The sequence below is a fragment of the Neofelis nebulosa genome, chromosome 1 (assembly GCF_028018385.1).
Source record: "Neofelis nebulosa isolate mNeoNeb1 chromosome 1, mNeoNeb1.pri, whole genome shotgun sequence".
In the NCBI taxonomy this organism is placed as follows: Eukaryota; Metazoa; Chordata; class Mammalia; order Carnivora; family Felidae; genus Neofelis; species Neofelis nebulosa.
This window is the reverse complement of record NC_080782.1, coordinates 30,204,996-30,228,740: the sequence shown is the minus strand read 5'-3', so window position 1 is coordinate 30,228,740 and position 23,745 is coordinate 30,204,996. Positions and strand designations below refer to the sequence as shown.

Below are 23,745 nucleotides of genomic sequence, written 5' to 3'. Positions count from 1 at the left end.
CAGGTAGAGAAAATGCACTGAGTATACTGTTATCATGGAGTTTATTACTACACTGTAATTTAAGTGTTGATGAGTCTCTTCTGAACTAGGGACATTGTCTTCCCCTCTTTATACCTACCATAGTGTGTGATCCATAATAGGCATTCAATAATATTTTGTTTTAGCAAATTGTAGTCATTTCCATACATTTTAAGTAATGAATGTGTAGAAAGTCAACCTCAGAATTAAACCAATACCTGTAGGTCTGATGGCCATACAGCAAAATCAGCCACTGCTATCCCATTATTGTCACACCTAAGGTCTAGAAATGGGAACACAGCAGATTGTGGGACTAGGTTAGAATTTCTTAGTTCTCAAATTTTTCTGCTGGAGATTTTTTTTTTTGGTGCTAACTGGAGCAAGATTTATCTAAGGTGTTTGTTACTTTAGGTGGACTTGAACCACCTCCGTTCTATAATCTTTGAGATAAATGGTGCTTAGTTGCCAGTATCTCCTCTGCCACTTATCCTACACAGAGACACAGGGATGGCTGTGGTTTCTGAAGTTGTGAGAAGACTTCCTGCTCTGCATCCTTTGTGAAGATAAACCAAACTCACAGCTCTCTGAGAGGGCTGGGTGATTTACTCAATAAAACATACCAAGCCTAGACAAGGGGTAGCAAGCCAAAATGCCTTAAAAGACCAGGCCCATCACCTTATGCAGTCAGCTGCCCAGTAGGAAGCATGAGAAGGACAGTGATTTGTGTATGGCCGTAAATTTAAGAATCCTTCTTGGTGGCCTCATCTAAAAGGCTCAGTGAACAAGCAGTCTGTGATGGTCAGTGGGGTCACATTTGGCCTTCGGTTCCCCAGACTGTAGGCTGAGAATAAGAGAAAATTTGAGGATGAAGTGCACTGTCAGTTCAAATACTGCTAAAGCACACATGGAGATGTGAGAGTGTCCACAGGACAGTGGAAGGAGGCCACATCTGACAGAGCAAGGGAGCGAACAGCCTATAGCATTTATAGAGGACAACCATAGAAACCTATTAAGAATATGGTAGGGGGGTGCCTGGGTGGCTCAGTCAGTTAAGCATCCGACTTAGCTCAGGTCATGATCTCAGGGTTCATGAGTTCAAGCCCCACATCAGGCTCTGTGCTGACAGGTCGGAACCTGGAGCCTGCTTTAGATTCTGTGTCTCCCTCTCTCTCTGCCCTGACCTCACTCACACTCTGTCTCTCTCTCTCTCAAAAATAAATAAATTAAAAAAAAAAAAAAAAAAAAAAGAATATGGTAGGAACCACTGGAAAAACATCCGTAATCAATTTTGGGCTGGGATCTGGGACTTATGCCTCTAGAGGTTCAGAGATGGCATGGTGCCCGACACACAGAAGGTAGATGTGCTTAATTCTTTTTTTAAAATTTAAAGTTTATTTATTTAGAGAAAGAAGGAGAGGGAGAGTGAGCAGGGAGGGGCAGAGAGAGAGGGACACAGAATCCCAAGAAGACTCTGCACTGCCAGCACAGAGCTGGATGTGGGGCTCGAACCCATGAAACATGAGATGATGACTTGAGTCGAAATCAAGAGTCAGATAATCGACTGAGCCACTGAGCCATGTTAATGATATAATGTCACCACTCTATTGTGAAATAGATTTTAGCGATTAAACTAAAACAACAACAACAAAAACCCAGGCCCATGACTTAAAGCAACCATTTAGCTTCTATTCAGTGCTATGGTAGAAGTAGCTATAGTAGAGAGGCAGCTATGTTCAGTTGTTCAGGAACCCTGAATTTTTTTGTTACGGCAAAGTAGATGGAAAAAGAAAGAAGCCTCAGTTCTTTTCACTGCCACAGTAAAGAATTGCAGGCAGCGAAAGGAGAGCAGAACAAAGTTTTATTAAAGTACACTCCAAGGGAGAAGGGGGGCAAGAGACAAAGGGGCTTGGAAACTCCAGGGTGTGGGCTTATATCATTTTTTTTTCTTTTGGGTGGGTCCTAGGGTGGCAACATTTGAGTGGCAGGTCTGAATTATATAATAATTAGCCAACTACTGCATGTCCTTTCCCAAACTGTATTCAAGATACCTGCAAGGGATAGGAAACCACATTATTTCCATTCTGGAGACACAGGTCAAATAAGAACAACCCAGTGTTTTTTGCACAAGTGCAGCTGGGACTACAAATTTCCTTCTTCCTCTGCCAGGATGCTATACCACTGACGGACTACTAGATGGGTGGAACATGGTGCTCCCTGGGTGGTCCTCTGTTGGGGCTCTCGGTCAGGACGTCTAAGGTCCATCCTCCCGTTGCGCATGCCTAGCTTTCTGCCTAAGGCTTCCATCTTGTGTTTCCACCATCTTCTTTGCTTTCAAAAAGCAGAGGTCAAAAGAGAGAGAGTTTAGAAAAGGCACAAATGCCCTTAACTGCCCTGTTCTTAAAATAACACGCATCCCTGACACACATATTGGCAAGAAATAGCCACATGGCTGCATCTAGGTACAAAGGGGCCCAGACACATGGTCCTTGCGTGCTGAGGAAAAAGAAGAGACATGCACATTGGTATTCAGTAGCAAATTTCACAGGCATATCAAGGCATTTTCCTAAATAATGAGGGTGTCGTCTAGAAATAAATTCTCATCTCAGATGGTAAGAAAACTAATTCCTTATATGTTACATTGAAAGATATTCCATACTCTGAAATCAAAAAATATTCAACAATATTTTATCTAGTTATTTCATCATTTCATTTTTTGTATACCCCTGAAAAATATCTTGGGGTGCAGTGCAGAGCAAGCTTCATTCCAAAAAAGTGGCTTAGTTGCATTGACCCATGGAGATTTGGGGAGTGTTTGTTATAGGAGATATTGTACTCTGGCCAAAATGAAGTTATAGGACTTAGATGGATCTAAGAGAAATATTTAAGCTGTTCTGTGTTAATATTAATTTGGTGTTTGTAGAAAAAGATGTGGATTAGAGGAGAGGGAAGAGCTAGCTCTACACAGGAGATGGTCCATCAAAACAGAGGCAAGAAAGTCTTAAGAAAAAGGACGCCTTTTTATTTTATTTTATTTTATTTTTTTTATGAAATTTATTGTCAAATTGGTTTCCATACAACACCCAGTGCTCATCCCAACAGGTGCCCTCCTCAATGTCCATCACCCACTTCCCCCCCCTCCCATCAACCCTCAGTTTATTCCCAGTTTTTAAGAGTCTTTTATGGTTTGCCTCCCTCCCTCTCTAACTTTTTTTTTTTTCCCTTCGCTTCCCCCATGGTCTTCTGTTAAATTTCTCTGGATCCACCTAAGAGTGAAAACATATGGTATATGTCTTTCTCTGTATGACTTCACTTAGCATAACACTCTCCAGTTCCATCCACGTTGCTACAAAAGGCCATATTTCATCCTTTCTCATTGCCACGTAGTATTCCATTGTGTATATAAACCACAATTTAAGGGATGTCTTTAAAAAATTTTTTTTAAATTTTATTTGACTTAGAGAGTGAGTGGGTGTGGGTAGGAGAGGGGCAGAGAAAGAATCCCAAGCAGGCTTGGCCTGTCAGTGTAAGCCCGATGTGGGACTTGATCTCATGATCTTGAAATCATGACCTGAGATGAAACCAAGAGTCCAACGCTTAACGGACTGAGCCATCCAGGCACACCAAGAAAAGGGACATCTTAACATGGAATATTGTCACACAGTTTCCCCCCAAACTCTCAAAGTCCCTACACAACATTGTCATATATGATAATTAGTAATAAATTACAGAAAAATCCAAGCCCACAGAATGTACAACACCAAGAGTGAATCATAATGTAAACTATAGAGTCTGAATGATGATGATGCATCAGTGTAGGTTCATTAATTGTAACAAATGTACCAATCTGGTGAGGGATGTTAATAATGGGTGAGAGGCTATGCTTTTGTGGGGGCAGGGGATCACATGGGAACTCTCTGTTCCTGTCCTTTCGTTTTGTTGTGACCCTTAAACTGTTCTAAAAAAACTAAAGCCATGAGATGGTAGTATGATCATTAAATTGAACTAATTCAATGGAAATGGAGCCTAAGAAAATGAATTTCTAGATGTGTGGTTTCATTTTGGTTTTAAGTATAGTGGGGGCACCTGGGTGGCTCAGTCCATTAAGCATCCAACTCTTGGTTTCAGCTCAGGTCATGATCTCACAGTTGTGAGATCAAGTAACCCCTTCCCCAAACCCCAGGTCAAGGTTTCCTCAAGCCCTGCATCAGGCTCTGTACACTGAACATGGAGCTTGCTTGGGGTTTTCTCTTCTCCCCTCTCTCTGCCTCTCCCCTGCTTGTGCTTCCGTGCTCTCTCTCAAAATAAATAAATAAACTTAAAAAAAAAAAAAGAATGGTGACTGGAGCTGAAACTTGGTTTAAATGAGGATAAGAATCATGAAAACCTTATCAAATAGATTTAGTTATTTCACATTCTCATGTAACTTACATCAACAAAATTAAACGGTAAATGGCAGACTTGCTCCATTTGGCAGAATAATTACTTACTTCTCATAAGTAATTATTTAGAATAACAAAAACTTGAACATTGCAATTGAACAAACGGTCAAGGAATATAGAGACAATTCAAAAAAGAGAAATTGGACAAATGGATAACAAATATTTGAAAAATGTTCAATCTCACTAGAAATCAAAAATATATGATAAGATAGAGTTAGCATTGTCACCTGTTTGAAGAAGACGCAAGTGAGGCCCATACGCAATGTTCATGATGCTGGTGGCCTGGGAATTAGTATTATGACTAAGAATGTCAATTCGGTAATATACATATCAGGCTCTACATTGACTTCCCATTTGAATCACCTGGAGAAATTGTTTATTTTATTTTTAAGTGTGAGATTCTTTTTATTTTTTTTAAATGTTAATTCGAGTATAGACCTGGGGAACTTTTAGGAAGAGCAAGAGAAACTTGGGTTCTATCCCAGATCAATCAAATCAAACTCCTTAGTAGTGGACCCGAGCGCCAATGTTTTTTCAAAGCTCTCCAAATAATTCTCACATTCAACATGTGAAAAGGAAGATGAGGAGGGAAAACAGAGCATGCCACTGCCTAAGGCATTCAAATTTAAGTTACAGAAAAAAATGCTTTTCCAGGCTAGACCGGGCTGCTTGTTCGTGACCCCTGTCCCGAGTCAGTCGGCTGGACCCAGGACTGGGGCAAAGGAAGCCAAAACAGTGTCAGAGACGAACAAATCACTAGGATGGCGAGCACAGACACACTTCCCTTAGTGCTGTAGGTTGTCCACCGGGTCTGTGGGGGGGCCTTTTGTTTTCGGGTCCGGGGAGGACTCCCCACGAGAGGGGACGTCCCGCGAGTGGCCCATCAGTCGGTTATTAAAGAGTTTCTTTGAAAAGCGCTGCACAGTTCCCGGGCACGCAAGACGCGAGCCTCGGAAGCGCGCCGGCGAGAGTAACGAACCCCGGGCGGAAGCTTAGGAGACCGAAGGGGAGGGGGAAGCGGGGGGGGTGGGAAGCGGGGGGGGGTGGGAAGCGGCGGGGGGGCGGGGGGGGGGGGCGGGGGGAGGCGGGGGGGGGGGGGAAGCGGCGGGAGCCCGCGGAGGAGAGCGGGAGGCGGAGGCAAGGAGGCCGGGAGAGGGTGCGGAGTCGAGGGGCGGCTCGGAGGACGAGGGGCGGGAACCTGGAGAGCCTGGAAGAGGAGGAGGAAAGGAGGAGCATCGCGAGCTTCCCGCCCGCGCTCCCGGGCGGCTCCGAGCAGGCGCCCTGGCGGTGCCCGCCGTCTCCTTCCCCGCCCGCCGCGGTCGCCAGGGTACAGGCTCGCGTCCGGTGGCCCGCTGGGCCCGTGGCCGTCGCCCTCCCGCCTCCTCGCAGCGCTGCCCGTTTCGCCCTCGGCCTCGCCTTCCCCGCCCCGGACGGGCCAGGAGCCCCGGCGGAGGTAACTAAGGGCAGATTCCTGCCGCTTGTGGCCCCAGCCCCCTCCCCGCACGTTGGGCCGCCGGCGTCCGCGGGCTCCTCGGGTCCAACCCGCACCCTAGCGTCTGGCCGGTGCGCGACCTCCCCCCGCCTTCTCCTGCCGCACCCCGTCCCCTCGTCCTTCCCCGCTGCCCTGTCCGGGCCCTTGCCTCTCCCTCGGCCTGCCCCAGCCTCCCCGCGTCGCTCTTGCGCCGCAGCATCCGCAGGCTGACGGAGGCGCGGGAGCTCCGGGGGTCGGGTCGCCCTCCGGCCGGCGCGGGACGAACTCCGGTCCGCGCCAGTCCTGGGCGGGGACCCCCTCCTGGTCGTCCACCCCTGTGCGTCCCCGTGGTCACCGCACTGAGCACCTCGCGGGGGAGACGGCGGCTGTCCCCGCCAAGCCTACGCTGCAGGGTCCGGTGGAAAACCCCAGAGGGGTCTCTGGACATGACCTGATGACCTGTGCGGGGTGGTCGTGGCGGAAACTTCTGTTTGACTTTCTTTGGTATGAATTGAGCACTGGTGAATGAATGGACGCGATTTCTTAGACTCTTTTTCTCGGGAAATTGTGTTCTCCAGTGTGTTTTGAATAAACGTACTTTTTTAGGGTAGACTTAACCATATTTTCCCTCCTAACATACCTTGTGTGATTTGAGTTTCTTTTTTATTTCTTTCTTTCGTTAGTGAATTGTACTTGTTTCATGATGTTATCTGTAGCTTTAGTGTTTCGAGTGCCAGTTCACCATGAGGCAGAAATAATCTTTGCCACCTAACAGGAGGTGAGAACATCTTTTATAGTTACGATAGGTGAAAGACCATCCATCATCAAATCCTGTAGGGCTGTCTTCACATCTTGAGCTTTTTATCCTTTACATTTTAGTTGCGAGGCTTATCTATGGCGATACATCTGGAGTATTTTAAAGCAAATTCCTGGCATAAATACTTAGGTGTATACTGTATCTCTCCTATCTAGGAGAGGTAAGGACATTAACCCCCCCCCCCCCCCCAAACTCAGAATTACCACATACTCCCCAAAATAACATTAATTCCTCAATAACATCTAATACCCTGTCATATTCCAATCTCCTCTTTTTTTTGAATTTGAAATTCAGGTTTACAGAAAAACTACAAGAATAATACTAAGGAATTCCTGTACTCTTACCCAGTGGAACCCTTTGTTCATATTTTGCCCATGCTTTTTTCTTTTCTTTATACTTGTGCACACACATTGTTTTTTCTGAACTATTTGAGAATGGATTGCATGCTTCATGCCTCTTACCACTTTTACATAAACAAGTACATTTACCAAATTCAGGAAATTTAATTACTTTTATCTGTGCTATAATCCACATTTCTAGTTCTGTCAGTTGTCACAATAATATCCTTTATAATAAATTTTCTAGTACAAGATACAGTTCAGTTTATTTTCTTTCTTTTTTTTTTTTTTAACGTTTATTTATTTTTGAGACAGAGAGAGACAGAGCATGAACGGGGGAGGGTCACAGAGAGAGGGAGACACAGGATCTGAAGCAGGCTCCAGGCTCTGAGCTGTCAGCACAGAGCCCGCCCGACGCGGGGCTCGAACTCAGGACCGCGAGATCATGACCTGAGCCGAAGTCGGACGCTTAACCGACGGAGCCACCCAGGCGCCCCAGTTTATTTTATTTCATTTAGTTGCCTTATATTGTTTATCTTCCTTAACTTGGAGTGTTCTTGAGCCTTTGTTTCTCATGATATTGATATTTTTAAGGAATAAGAGCCCATTTATATCATATTCTTCGATATGAGTTTCCTCATGAATAGAGTTAGGTTTGAATTTTTTGGTTGGAATACTATAGAAGTAATGTCATGTCTTCACATTATCACAATCAGAGGAGCATGTGTCCCTCTTATAGGTTAAGATGTTATCCCTTTTTTCCACTCTCATTTTTTTTCTTTAATTTTTTTTTTCAACGTTTTTTATTTTATTTTTGGGACAGAGAGAGACAGAGCATGAACGGGGGAGGGGCAGAGAGAGAGGGAGACACAGAATCAGAAACAGGCTCCAGGCTCCGAGCCATCAGCCCAGAGCCTGACGCGGGGCTCGAACTCACGGAGTGCGAGATCGTGACCTGGCTGAAGTCGGACGCTTAACCGACTGCGCCACCCAGGCGCCCCTCTCATTTTTTTTCTATTAACAGTTATTTTCTCCTTATTTTCCAATTAAGTACAGTTGACCTTTAAACCACATGGGTGTTAGAGGTGCCACCCCCTCCCCCCAAGCAGTTGAAAGTCTGCTGAATCCCAAAATACTGAACTAATAGTATACTGTTGACCATGCCTTACCAATAACAAAAATGACACATATTTTGTATCTTGTGTGAATTATATAATGTATTCTTAAGGCTAGAGAAAAGAAAATTGTATTAATAAAATCATAAGGAAGAGAAAACACATTTGCAGTACTATATTAGATTTATTGAAAAAATCTGTGTATAAGTGGACCTGTATAGTTCAAACCTCTGTTCAAGGGTCAGCTGTAATTTGTGGGGAAATACCTCTAGATTGTGTGTGTGTGTATATATGTATATATTTTATATATGTTTTATAAAAATATATATATTATATATTTTATATTTATATTTGAGAGAGAGAGAGAGAGAGAACCTTAAGGAGGCTCCACACCCAGCCTGGAACCCAACACGGGGCTCAATCCCATGACCCTGGGATCATGACCTACCTGAAATCAAGAGTCAGACCCTCAACCCAGAGAGCCACCCAGGTGCCCCAGTACCTCTAGATTATGTAAATATCTTGTTCCTTATCAGAATCCTCCCCCTCCCTCTGCCTGATTTAGCATCCATTGATGGTTCTTTCCTAAATTAGTTTTTACTATGATATTTTTTTTTTTAAACGTTTATTTTTTATTGAGAGACAGAGAGAGAAAGAACACGAGCATGGGGGGGTGGGCAGAGAGAGAGGAAGAGACACAGAATCCGAAACAGGCTCCAGGCTCTGAGCTGTCAGCACAGAGCCCGATGCGGGGCTCGAACCCACAAACCTGGCGAGATCATGACCTGAGCCGAAGTCGGATGCTTAACCAACTGAGCCACCCAGGTGCCCCTAATATGATAGTTTTAAAATAGTGGTTTTCCACATCTACCCTTGAATCAGTGTGGCCTCATTTATTCTTTTTTTTTTTTTTTTTTTGAGAAACTTGTTATTTTATTTTGTATAAACAGAGGAAGGGAGGAAAGTTTTAAACTTCAAACTTTGTTCAGCATATGTGCAGTTAGTATCCACCAAAACCTTTCTTTCTTTCTTTTTCTTTCTTTCTTTCTTTCTTTCTTTCTTTCTTTCTTTCTTTCCTCCCTCCCTCCCTCCCTCCCTCCCTCCCTCCCTCCCTCCCTCCCTCCCTCCCTCCCTCCCTCTTTCTTTCTTTCTTTCTTTCTTTCTTTCTTTCTTCTTTCTTTCTTTCTTTCTTTCTTTCTTTCTTTCTTTCTTTCTTTCTTTCTTTCTTTCTTTCTTTCTTTCGCGGGGAGAGAGAGGCAGAGGGAGAAGGAGAGAGAAAATCTCGAGCAGGCTCCATGCCTAGCACAGAGTCTGACTCGATCATACCATGGTGAGATACAGTCTGAGCCAATATCAAGAGTTGGATGCTTAACTGACTGAGCCACCCAGGTGCCCCATATTTTTTATTTAATAGATTGTAACCTGTTGCTCATCTTCTTTGATGCTGAGAGTCTCAAATTTGGGGGATTTGGCCCTTCAATCTCGATCCTGTTTCTTTTGACATGTCTCTATCATATGTTTGTTTCCTTAACTTTGGAACAAAAAAATGTTCCAGGTCCATCTGTTTCCTTTTCTATCCCTGCCCTGAAATCAGCTGTTTTTTCAAGGAGTCCTGGTTTCTTTTACTGAGGAATGGTGTTTCTTTTTGGTTTAGAAACCAAAATCTGGGTGCTAGGTTTGCTCATTGCTACTGGAGTATCATTGCTCTTAGCCTCTTTTAGAGGACAGAGCTAGAAATCATGAGTTTTTATACAGATACTTCCAATTATAATCTAGCCTCTTAGGGCTTTTCTTTACCTTTCCCCATTCCCCATTCTATAATTGTTTCCCCTTCTTCAATGAGAATGCTGGCTCCCATCAACAGCTGTGTGTGTGTGTGATACACATATGTATGCATATGTTTATTTGCTCAGCCCTACAATACACAAAAAGTAGCTTCATAATTTTTGTATTTATACCCCTAGGGAAAACAACCAAGAAGAATTTGACATTTGTTTGTTCTTTTTATCTTCAGTTTGAGAGCATATCGTCAAAATATTCTGTTTAAAGGTTATTTGGGGGTGCCTGCGTGGCTCAGATGGTTAAGCCTCCGACTTCAGCTCAGGTCATGGTCTTGCATTTCATGGGTCTGAGCCCCACGTCAGGCTCTGGGCTGACAGCTCAGAGCCTGGAACCTGCTTTGGATTCTGTCTCCCTCTCTCTCTGCCCCTCCCCTGCTCATGCTCTGTCTCTCTCAAAAAAATTAAAAAAAAAAGTTACTTGAATTGATCCTTTTTTTCTTCATTGGGGTTATTTTACTCATTTGAAATACAGTCAGATTTGTTTCTCTTTGTATTTTTATGTACCCCCTCCATTCTTGTTTTTACTAATATGATTCTAGAAATCAAAACTATACAAAAAGGTATATTAAGAAGTATCCCTCTCTTTCTAGCCTTTCCACTTTGTCACCCTCCCCCCAGTGGAAGTTAGTTATTAGCCTGTTAATTTTTGTTTTCTTTTTCTTTTTACAAAATTAAATGATGCATATGTTATTTTCATCTCTTTACATATAAGGTAGTATACTAGGTATACTCTTTTTTTTAAGTAGGCACCACACCAGTATGGGGCTTGAAGTCATGACCCCAAGATCAAGATCAAGATCAAGAGTTGCTTGCTCTACCAACTGAGCCAGCCAGGTGCCCCTATGTATATTCCTTTGCACTTTACTTTTTTCAATTAGCAATATATTCTAGAAATCAGAGAGATCTTCCTTATTCTTTTTTTTTTTTTTTTTTTTTTTGAGAGAGAGAGGGAGAGTGCAAGCAGAGGGGGGGAGGGAGAGAGAGAGAGAGAATGAATGAATGAGAGAGAATATCCCAAGCAGGGTCCATGCTCAGTGCAAAACCTGACTCCGGGCTTGAACCTACAACCCTGGAACCATGACCTGAGCTGAAATTAAGAGTTGGGTGCACAACCAACTGAGCCATTCTGGCGCCCCTAGACCTACCTTATTCTTTTGGCAGCTGCTGAATATCTATTTCTAACTGGTTTATTTGAATTAAAGTCCAAAATAGATCTTCGTATATTACATTTGGTTATTATGTCTCTTAACGTTACCCCATATATGCATATCTATATCTATGTAATACATATATAAGCTTCTCCCTCTCCCCTGTAAAATTTTTTTTAATGTTTATTTATTTTTTAAGAGAGACAGCAGGGGATGGGGAGAGAGAGAAGGGGACAGAGGGTCCAGAGCAGGCTCTGCGCTGGCAGCAGAGAGCCTGATGGCGGGGCTTGAACTCATGAACTGTGAAATCATGACCTGAGCCAAAGGCAAATGCTTAACTGACTGAGCCACCCAGGTGCCCCACTCCTTCCCCCCGTTAAAATACCATTTATTTGTTGAACCAACTGCATCATTTATCCTATAGCATTTTTTACATTGTGAATTTGGTTGATTTTATTTTCCTGGTGTATTTAATATGTTCCTTTATTTTCTTTATTTCTTGTTCATTGATGTTTAGAGTCAGACAGATTAAGGTTCAGTTTAAAATTTTTATCTTTTAAAGAATATTTCATAGATGGTTCTGTGTACCTCCTATCTATGTAGCAACATATCAGGAGGGATATAATGTCTTTGTCTCACAGTAACTTTAAAAAAAATTTTTTTTTTTAATTTTGAGAGAGAGAGTGCAAGCAGGGGAGAGATAGAGAGAGAGAGGGTGAGCGAGAATCCCAAGCAGCCTCCACACTGCCAGCTCAGAGCCTGACTCGGGGCTCAAACCCACTGAAATGCAAGACCATGACCTGAGCCAAAATCCAAGAGTCCAGTGCTTAACTGACTGAACCACCCAGGTGCCCCTGTCTCATAGTAATTTTAAGATTTATTAGTGAGTGTAGGCCATGTCAGTTCATCTGTTACAGAGTTCCCCATCTACTTTCACCTAATAGTTTTAGCAACCACTGATACTGTTGACTAGACCTATTATTTCATTAGGAGCTACAAATGATGCTTTTCTGATAAAATCATTCCTATTGCTTTTGGTTCACTTTTTTAAATAATTTATTTATAATTTTAGTTATATTTAAAATTTATAAAAATAGTGTCTCAGGAAGTAGTCATTTAGATTTTTAGAGTTCTGAGTAATTGAAAAACATAATGTTACAGTATAAAATATGAGGTTGGCTAGCATCTTAATAGGTCCTTTTTGCTGTACTTGGATAGTTTTTCTTTTAAAGCTTATTTTATTAAAAAGTTCAGCTACTTTCTTTTTAAAGATCTTTAATCATACCAAATAAATTCAACTATTTTGGAATTTGTAAACTAAATAGAATTAGAAATATAGAATTAAAAAAATTTTTTTTTGAGGGAGAAAAAGCACAAATAGGGGAGGGCGGGGGGGGGGGGGTGCGGACAGAGGATATGAACCAGGCTTGTGATGACAGCAGTGAGCCCAGTGCGGGACTTGAACTCATGCACTGGAAGGTCATAACCTGAGTCAAAGTTGGTCACTGAACCAACTGAGCAACCCCGGTGCCCCAGGAATATAGAATTAAAAAAAAAAATTTTTTTTTTTACATTTATTTATTTTCGAGAGAGAGCGAGCACGAGTCGGGGAGGGGCAGAGAGAGAGAGAGAGAGAGAGGGAGACACAGAATCTGAAGCAGGCTCCGGGCTCTGAGCTATCAGCACAGAGCCCGAGGCAGGGCCTGAACCCACAAACCGTGAGATCATGACCTGAGCTGAAGTCAGGCGCTCAACCGAATGAGCCACCCTAGTGCCCCAGGAATATAGAATTTTTTAAAAAGGAGGAAAGAATATGGTTAATGATTGAATACAGTGCAGACCGATGACCAAATTACATCATTGTTCAAGATTTCACAATTTTGAGAATTAAAAAAAATTAATTTGTAACAGAAACTTCCAGGAAAATTGCATATATAGTACAAAGAACTTTTTTTCACAAACCATTTGAGAGTGACCAACTGATGTTCCCTTACCTCTGAATATTTTAGTGTGTATTTTCTGCAAACAAGGACATTCACCTCCAAAATTGGAAGACACCACATCAAAATCAAAATTAGCATTCATACATTACAACCATATCGTCCTCAGTTTCTCTTTCTATTTAAGTTTTGCCTGTTGCCAATATTGTCTTTTATCATGAAAAGATACTCATTGCAATTTATTTAGTTACCAGGTTTTCCACTTGGGACCAGTTTCTTTTTCTTTCTTTCTTTCTTTCTTTTTTTTTTAAATTTAGAGAGAGAGACTATGCAGTGGGGGAGAGGGTCAGAGGGAGAGAGAGAATCTTAAGTTCCATGCTCAGTGGAGCCTGATGTGGGGCTCAGTCCCATGACCCGGGATCATGACGTTAGCCAAAATCAAGAGTCAGACGCTCAACCAGTTGAGCCACCCAGGCATCCTGGGACCAGTTTCTTGATCTTTCTGACTTTCATACCCTTGAAACTTTTCAAGGTTTTTGAAAGTTTTCAGATCAGTTATTTTGTAGAATGTCCCTTAACTTGGGTTTTCCTGATATTTCCTTGTGATTAGATTCAGGTTATGTGTCTTTAGCACAGATGTCACAGAAATTTTTCTCATTTTACCTATTAGGTGATACATGATTTTCAGTTGTCCCATTTCTGATAATTTTCATTTTGATCACTGGATTAAATGGAGTCTGCCTGGCTTTTTCATCATAAAGTTACTCTATTTTTGTAACTAATGAGTACCTTATAGGGTATTTTTATACTTTATAACAATGTAAATATGCCATTTTTATGAAATGTTCAATTTATTTGTTTACTTATTCATAATTCTATGGATTCATGGTTTTCTATTTTATTCTATGGATTTTAAGTCCATTGCCGTAATATGTTTTGATCCTCCAGCTGTTTTCAGTTTGGTCAGTGGGATCCTTTTCAGTGTGACTTCTGTGTTTCTCTCTGTTTGGGCTCCAGCACACTGTGCCAGGCTGTCATGTCACACTGTGTGAACATCCTCCCAGGATTCTCCCAAGAATGGATTATGTTTTCCTCACCCTGCTTGGGCTCTGACAAACTCTTCTTGGCTTCCACTGCAACTATCTCCATACCCAGCATGGGTACTTGCTAACGCATCTTCACTACATGTTTTCTTGGGGCTTCATCTTTATGTGGGCTAATTTGGACTTTCTTACAGCTCGATGGCTCAGGGTGGTTTGTTTATATGGCGATTGAAGGCTTCAAGAGTGTAATTACTCCAGGGGGTAAGGTAGAAGGTATAATTGCTTTTTATGATTGAGCCTTGGGAAATGTATAACATCACTTCCATTTTACTCTTGGTTAGAATAATTAAAATCTCACCCACTTTTAAGGGATGAGGGAGGCATGGGGCAGAGCTCTCAATGAGAGAAGTGTCAAAGTCATAGTTGAGGAAGAGTATGTAGGATGGGAGATACTGTTGTGGCCATCTTTGGGAAATACAACCTATGGCACTGAGAAAAGCATATCACATAGAAACTTCATTGTCAAGATCTTTTCCTAGTTTATTTTTATCTTCATAGCCCGAGAAACAACTTGTGAAAAAAGCAAATACATTTTGCTTGACTATTCAAGACATAAGATGAGATACTGAATGCATTCTTTATATCTTACCTTAAAAAGACAGTTAACTTGAGCTGATGAAAAAAGTGATTTACCAAAACTTTGTGAACATTCTAAATTAGAATCCTTGTAAATCTTATGGGCTACTTATTATTATTATTATTATTTACAGCATCTTGTGACTTTTTACCTAATTGGTCATTGCAAGAAGCATGGAGATAAGATTAGAAGTTTTGACATCAACAAGTATCAAGCAGAAAAAGCCCTGGCCACGAGTCTCCTGGTTAGGACAGGTAGGTTTTTCTTTCTTCATACAATACCAGCTATAATAATGTGTTAAATGTGTACTTTGCCTCTAAGATAGAATGTTCTATGGTCTTTAAAAAAAAAAAAAACAGGGGCGCCTGGGTGGCTCAGTCGGTTAAGCGTCCGACTTCAGCTCAGATCACGATCTCACGGTCTGTGAGTTTGAGCCCCGCGTTGGGCTCTGGGCTGATGGCTCAGAGCCTGGAGCCTGCTTCCCATTCTGTGTCTCCCTCTCTCTCTCTGCCCCTCCCCTGTTCATGCTCTGTCTCTCTCTGTCTCAAAAATAAATAAACGTTAAAAAAAATTAAAAAAATAAATAAAAAAAACAAAACAAAACACCATCTTTAGCAGGATCACCTCACTGAACAGAGTTTTTTGTGTTTGTGGTTTTTTTTAATTAAAAAATTTTTTTTTAACGTTTGTTATTGAGAGAGAGAGACAAAGTGTGAGCAGGGGAGGGGCAGAGAGAGAAGGAGACACAGAATCTGAAGCAGGTTCCAGGCTCTGAGCTATCAGCACAGAGCCTGAGCGGGACTCGAACTCACAGACAGCGAGATCATGACCTGAGCTGAAGTTGGATGCTTAACCGACTGAGCCACCCAGGCGCCCATTTGTTTGTTTGTTTGTTTGTTTGTTTTTATGTTGAGCAAGTTAGCTTCTCAAGAAAGTTAAATGGTCTGTGTAGAAGAAATACTTTATTTTCAAAAAAAAAAATTTGTCCTGTTACATTTAAGGTTGAGATGGCAAATATCAAAAGGAATTTTTAAATTTAAGTATAATTAACGTGCAATGTTATATTAGGTTTAGGTGTACAACATATCCTATAATTCCATGCATTACTCAGTGCTCATCACAATAAGTACAGTCACCATCTGTCACCATACAACACTATTACAATATTACTGAGTATATACTCTATGCTGTATTTTTCATATTGGTAACATACATTTTATGACTGGAAGTTTGAACTTCTTAATCCCCTTCAACTATTTTGCCCATCTCCCCACTCCTCTCCCCTCTGGCATCTACAAGTTTGTTCTCTGTATTTAAGAGTCTGTTTATTTTGTTGTTGTTCATTTTGATTTTTAGATTCAACATGTAAGTGAAATCATGATATTTGTCTTTCTCTGACTGACTTATTTTACTTAGTATTATACCTTCTAGGTCCATCCATGTTATTGCAAATGGCAAGGTCTCATTCTTTTTTTATCACTGAGTAATATTCCATTTTATACATATCACTTCTTTTTTTTTTTAACTTGTTTTTTTAATGTTTATTTATTTTTGACAGAAAGAACATGAGCCAGGGAGGGGCAGAGAGAGAGGGGGACAGAGGATCTGAAGCAGCCTCTGTACTGACAGCAGAGAGCCTGATGGGGGCTCAGACTCATGAACCTTGAGATTGTGATCTCAGCTGAAGTAGATGCCTAACCAACTGAGCCACCCAGGCGCCCCCTCTTCTTTTTTTTTTTTTTTAAGTTTATTTATTTATTTTGAGAGAGAGCGTGTGCACACAAAGTGGGGAAGGGGCAGAGAGAGGGAGGGAGAGAGAATCCCAAGCAGGTTCTCCACTACCTGATGTGGGACTTGAACTCATGAACTGCAAGATCATGACCTGAGCTGAAATCAGACACTTAACTCACTGAGCCACCCAGATGCCCCTATACCACCACCACCTCCTCCTCCTCCTCCTCCTCCTCCTCCTCCTCCTCCTCCTCCTCCACCTCCTCCTCCTCCTCCACCTCCTCCTCCTCCTCCTCCTCCTCTTCCTCCTCCTCTTCCTCCTCCTCCTTCTTCTTCTTCTTCTTCTTCTTTTAAGTTATTCATGTATTTTGAGAGAGAGAGAGAAAGCATGGGAGGGGCAGTGAGAGAGGGAGAGAGAGAATCCCAATTAGGCTCTGTGCTGTCAGTGCGGAGCCTGATGCAGGGCTCGAACTCATGAACCACGAGATCATGATCTGAGCTGCATTCAAGAGCTGGACAATTAACCAAGGAGCCACCAGGTGCCCCATACCACAACTTTATTCATACATCTATTGATAGACACTGGCTTGCTTCCATATCTTGGCTACTATAAATAATGCTGCAATAAACATAGAGGTGTGTATGTCTTTTTGAATTAGAGTTTTTGTTTTCCTTGGTAAATACCCAGTAGTAGAATTAGTGAATCATATGGTATTTCTATTTTTAATTTTTTGAGGAACCTCCATACTGTTTTGCCAGAGTTGCTGCACCAATTTACATTCCTACCAACAGTGCATAAGTGTTTCTTTTTCTCTATATCCTTGCCAAATACTTGTTATTTCTTTTTTTTTTTTTTAATATTTTATTTGTAAGTACCAATGTGGGGCTCAAACTCACGACCTTGAGACCAAGAGTCCCATGCTCACTGACTGAGCCAGCAAGGTGCCCCTCTTGTCTTTTTGATTCTAGTCATTCTGACAGGTGTAGGATGATATATCTCAGTGTGGTTTTGATGTACTTCCATGATAATATGATATTGAGCATCTTTTTGTGTATCTATTGACCTTCTGTATATCTTCTTTAGAAAAATGTCTATTCAGGTCCTCTGCCCATTTTTAATCAGGTTATTTGGGGTTTTTTGGTGTTGAGTTGTATAATTTCTTTGTATACTTTGGATATTAACCCCTTATTGAACATATCATTTGCAAATATCTTCTCCCATTCAGTAGATTGCCTTTTTGTTGATGGTTTCCTCCTGTGCTGTGCAAAACATTTTTGTTTTTTGTAACCAAAGGGAATATTTAATCTTCTGAATCCTTTCTTACCGGAACAGTCAGTGGACTGTTTTCTTACCATTGTGATTTTCATGAGTATGCCCTATGCCCCTTAAAACTAGGATAAAGTTGGGCCAGGATACACCAGAAATCCAGGAATACCATTCACAATATATGGAAGAGATTCGTCACCTTAGGGAAATTTAGCAAGCCTATAAAATCCTCTTAGAATAGGTAATAATTATGAAAATGTTAACGATTGGTGTTTTAGTGTTAGTGTCATTTCCTGTGAGAAATTATATCGTTAACTTCCTCTAGTCTCTTCTTTCTTTTTAAAGATGCTGTTTTTTTTTTTTTTTTAAATGTACATTTGAGAGAGAGAGAGCGTATGGACAAGCAGGGGAGGGGCAGAGAGAGAGCGGGAGAGAGAGAATCCCAAGCAGGCTTCTGATGTCAGCGCAGAACCCAGTAAGGGGCTCAATCTCACACACCATGATATCATGACCTGAGCCAAAATCAAGAGTTGGACACTTAACTGACTGAGCCACCCAGGTGCCCCTAGTGTAGGTAAATAATTAAAAAGCTTGCCCATACTACTGATCAAATTCATGAAATTAAACAACATGTAACCCAATTTTGGCTAGCAGAATTGTAAGACACTTTTATGATTAAAAAAAATTTTTTTTAGTGTTTATTTATCTTTGAGAAAGGGAGAGAGTACGAGCAGGGGAGAGACAGGGACACAGAATCCAAAATAGGCTCTAGGCTCTAAGCTGTCAGCACAGAGCCCAATGCAGGGCTCGAACCCGTGAACCATGAGATTATGACCTGAGCTGAAGTTAGACACCTAACTACTTAAACAACTGAACCACCTAGGGGCCCCAGCACTCTTATAATTTTATCTTATTTATTTTATTATTTTTTTCTTTAATTTTAATTTTTTAAAAATTTACATCCAAATTAATTAGCATATAGTGCAACAATGATTTTAGGAGTAGATTCCTTAGTGCCTCTTACCCATTTAGCCCATCCCCCCCTCCCACCACCCCTCCAGTAACCCTCAGTTTGTTCTCCATATTTATGAGTCTCTTCTGTTTTTCCCCCCTCCCTGTTTTTATATTCTTTTTGTTTCCCTTTCCTTATGTTCATCTGTTTTGTCTCTTATAGTCCTCATATGAGTGAAGTCATATGATACTTGTCTTTCTCTGACTGACTAATTTCACTTAGCATAATACCCTCCAGTTCCATCCATGTAGTTGTAAATGGCAAGATTTCATTGTTTTCGATTGCCGAGTAATCCTCCATTGTATATATACCACATCTTTTTTATCCATTCATTCATCAGTGGGCATTTGGGCTCTTTCCATACTTTGGCTATGTTGATAGTGCTGCTATAAACATGGGGGTGCATGTGTCCCTTCGAAACAGCACACCTGTATCCCTTGGATAATACCCAGTAGTGCAATTGCTGGGTCATAGGGTAGTTCTATTTTTAGTGTTTTGAGGAACCTCCATACTGTTTTCCAGAGTGGCTGCACCAGCTTGCATTTCCGGTACTCTTATAATTTTAAAGGTCAAAAAGGTCTAGGTGCAGCCATTAGGTCATCTTACCTAGTAATTCTAATAAATATTTTAAGATAGAGTGAAAAATCTCCAGGATACCTAATCAACCTTATTTTCATTTTATGATTTGTGGTACAAATGTATAATCTTTCTTGAATGTCACTTTGTTTTCCTTTCTGGGATAATTTATTTAGATTAGAGGTTGAATTGCCTCCTGGCACCTCTTAAGTGTCATATGTTTCTTCTCTTAGGAAAATGAAGCTGTTTTCCTTTTGGATAATAAATTTATAAATGAAATTAATTTGCTCTCTGGAAGAACAAAGAAGAAAATTCCTTGTCTGCAGCCTTTGTTGAAGGATGCTATTGTCCTAACAACATCCAGTAATGGTTAAGTAGTACTGATATTTTCAAAAGGCTGGATTAATTGTATTCATAAAAACTTGGGGTAATATTAAGGGAAATATTAGATTATAACTATTGTATTTCCTTTTTGGAAACAGATGCCTGGCTGGCTGGGGTACTCACTACAGGGGAGCTTTTTCTTTGGAACAAAGATCAAGATTGCTTGAAAACTGTACAGGCAGCTGAAAAGCCTAAGAAAATGATTCAAGCTGCAGTAGGTGGGAATTTTTTATTTGTTTAAATTGGTTTCCTTGATAAATGGGAGGAAAAGAAGATGGAACATTTTCCTATTACTATTTTAAAAATATCTCTGTATGTGTGCATAAATATATCTGTGTATATATAAATATATATATATACATATACATATATATGTTTTCTTGTATATATGATTTTTTTGATGGTGTTTGTTTTTTACTATTTATGTATTTAGGGAGAGCACACAGGTGAGTGGGGGAGGGGCAAAGAGAGGGAGAGGGAGAGAGAGAGGGAGAGAGAGAGAGAGAATGAATGAATCTTAAGCAGGCTCCATGCTCAATGCAGAGCCCGATGCAGGACTCGAACCCACAAACCATGAGATCGTGGCCTGAGCTGAAATCAAGAGTTGGTCATTTAACTGACTGAGCCACTCAGGCACCCTGATGGTATTTATTTGTGATACTTAGATTCATCTTGAAGAAAAGTCTGGCTTGCCTAACATATCTGATAACAGGGGGTTCCTAATATCACATGACAAGTACATGGTAATATTATTATTTGTACTTTTAATTTATTAGTAGTGCCTTAGTTTTATCCTGAATGGAAATGAAACATCATTTAGGTGTCTTATTGTCAGGATAGATAAATGATGTACTTTCTGGGAGGAATTCAGACTTCACAGGTTTAATTGCTTTTTTTTTTTTTTTTTTTTAAAGCAAGCTCTTTGAGACTGTACTTGTATGTATCTGAAAATGGGAGAAGAGTTCTGCTTATAACTCCTGGATGCATATTTCTTTGGGAATATTTGGAATTCAAGAATATCTTATCTTCTAAAAGCCCTTCATTGGTAGGCCAGTGGTCCCAGATCATACCTGAAGAAGCAGTTCATTTGCCTTCTAATGAAGATAAAGAAGCTGTAGTGCATGCTGTCTTTATAAAAAATGAGGTAAAATCCAAATCAGACAGGGTGTTCTAGAAGATGAGATCTCAGACTGTAAGAACAGGCACTGTTTGTGAAGCTGTTGAGCAGAGTGTGTGATAGCATTGCTGTATATCTTTAATCATCATTAATTGTCACAGTAATTGCAAAGTTATTGTGGAAAAGATATTTTTACATTTCTTGGTCGTATTTTTTTAAATGTTTATTAAAAATAGTTTGAACTCCACCAAAAAACTACACTACAACTGACAAATGAATTCAGTAAAGTCACAGGATATGAGATGAATATACAGAAATCTGTTGTATTTCTCTACACTAGTAATGATGTAGCAGATTAAGAGAATAATTTCATTTATAATTGCACCAAAAATAATAAAACACCTAAGAATAAACCTAACCAAGGAGGTGAAAAATCTGTACTCTAAAAACTATAAAACATTGACGAGAGACATTGAGGGTGTCACAGATGGAAGGATATTCCATGCTCATGGACTGGAAGAACCAATATTTTTAAAATGTCCAAACTACCCAACATAGTCTATAGATTTAATGCAACCCCTGTCAAAATGCCAACATTTTTCAAAGAACTGGAACAAATAACCCACAATTTGTATGGACCCATTAAAGACCCCAAGTAGCCAAAACAGTCTTGAAAAAGAAGGACAAAGCTGGAGATACCACAATTCCAGATTTTAAGTTATACTACAATGCTTAGTAATCAAAACAGTATGGTACTGGCACAAAAATAGACATACAGCTCAATGGAACAAAATAGACAGCCCAGAAATAAACCCACCTGTATATGGTCAATGAATCTATGATGAAGGAGGCAAGAATATACAGTGGGGAAAAAGTCTCTTCAACAAATGGTGTTGGGAAAACTGGACCACTTTCTTACACCATACTCAAAAATAAGCTCGAAATGGATTAAAGACCTAGATGTGAGACCTGAAGCCATAAAATTTCTGGAAGAAAGCATAGGAAGTACTTTCTTTGACATCAGCCATAGAAACATTTTTCTAGATACATCTCCTCTGGCAAGGGAAACAAAAGCAAAATTAAACTATTGGAACTAGACAAAGATAAGCTTTTGCACGGCGCAGGACGAAACCATCAACAAAACAAAAAGACAATCTACTGAATGGGAGAAGATATTTGCAAATAATATATCCAATAAGGGGTTAATATCCAAAGTATACAAAGAACTTACACAACTCAATATCAAAAAACCACAAATAACCCAATTAAAAAATGGGCAGAGGGCCTGTATAGTTATTTTTCTAAAGAAGACAAACATGCATGAAAAGATGCTCAACATCACTCATCATCAGGGAAGTGCAAATCAAGTGCTGAGATACATCACCTTACACCTGTCAGAATGACTAGAATAAAAAAGACAAGAAATGACAAGTATTTGGCAAGGATGTGGAGAAAAAGGAACCCTTATGCACTGTTGGTGGGAATTGGTGCAGCCACTCTGGAAAACAGTGTGGAGGTTCCTCAAAAAATTAAAAGTAGAAATACCGTATGATCCACTAATTCTACTACTGGGTATTTGCCCAAGGAAAACAAAAACACTTATTTGAAAAGACATATACACCCCTATGTTTACTACACCATTATATACAATAGCTAAGATATGGAAGCAAGCCAGTGTCTATCAATAGATGAATGGATAAAGAAGATGTGGTTTATTTTTATTCAACTTTTTTTTTTTTTTTTTTTTTTTTTTTTAAATTTACTTTTTGGGACAGAGAGAGACAGAGCATGAACGGGGGAGGGGCAGAGAGAGAGGGAGACACAGAATCGGAAACGGGCTCCAGGCTCCGAGCCATCAGCCCAGAGCCTGACGTGGAGCTCGAACTCACGGACCGCGAGATCGTGACCTGGCTGAAGTCGGACGCTTAACCGACTGCGCCACCCAGGCGCCCCAAGAAGATGTGGTTTATTTTTAAAATGTCATAATTACTCGGTGATAAAGAATAATGAGGTCTTGCCATTTGCAACAACATGGATGGAGCTAGAGGGTATAATGCTAAGTGAAATAAGTCCAATCAGAGAAAGGCAAATACCATGACTTAAATTACATGTTGAATCTGAAAGACAAAAGGAACAGACTCTTAAATACAGAGAACAAACTGGTGGTTGCCAGAGGGGAGGTGGGTGAGGGGTGGATGAAATAGATAAAGGGTGTTAAGAGCACACTTACCTTGATAAACACTGAGATGTGTAGAATTGTTGAATCATTATACTGTACACTTGAAACTAATATAACACTGTATGTTAATTATACTTGAATAAAAAAAATGGTTTGACCTTAGAGCTTCCTTTCTCTTTTCCTAGTATTTTCCCTAGTTTTTATTATTTATTTATTTATTTATTTATTTATTTATTTAGAGAGCATGAGCAGGGGGGAGAGGCAGACAGAGAGAGGGAATCCTCAGCAGGCTCTACACTCAAGAGTAGAAACTGAGTGTGATTGCACAGCCCTAGGATTATGCCCTGAGCTGAAATCAAAGAGTCGGATGCCTAACTGACTGAGCCACCCAGATGCCCCAATTTTTATTTATTTTTTAATTTCAGTATAGTTGAGACACAATGTAACATTAGTTTCAGGTATACAACATGATGATTCATGAACTCTTTATGTTATGCTGTGCTTTCCACAAGTGTAGCCACCATCTATCACCATCAAAACTATTATGCCATTGATTGTATACCCTCTGTTGTACCTTTTATTCCCATGACTTATTTGTTACATAACTAGAAGCCTGTATCTCCCACTCCCCTTCACCCATTTTGTCCACGCCCCTGCCCTGCACCCTACTCC

General features: G+C 40.6%; 1 protein-coding gene across 10 annotated transcripts in view; it reads left to right on the top strand.

The window, feature by feature from the left end:
* Positions 1-5,795: 5,795 nt before the first annotated feature.
* CPLANE1 (ciliogenesis and planar polarity effector complex subunit 1) overlaps positions 5,796-23,745 on the top strand; it is a 139,051-nt gene continuing 121,101 nt past the window's right edge. For all 10 annotated transcript variants that reach the window (XR_009258178.1, XM_058717773.1, XM_058717803.1 and 7 more), the window contains exons 1-5: positions 5,796-5,910; positions 14,941-15,061; positions 19,627-19,762; positions 19,876-19,995; positions 20,692-20,921. Coding sequence is in view for 9 of the 10 variants with exons in the window: in XM_058717773.1 (XP_058573756.1) it covers positions 14,981-15,061; positions 19,627-19,762; positions 19,876-19,995; positions 20,692-20,921 (567 nt within the window). In the remaining variant the exon portion in view is untranslated. The remainder of the gene's footprint in view (positions 5,911-14,940; positions 15,062-19,626; positions 19,763-19,875; positions 19,996-20,691; positions 20,922-23,745) is intronic.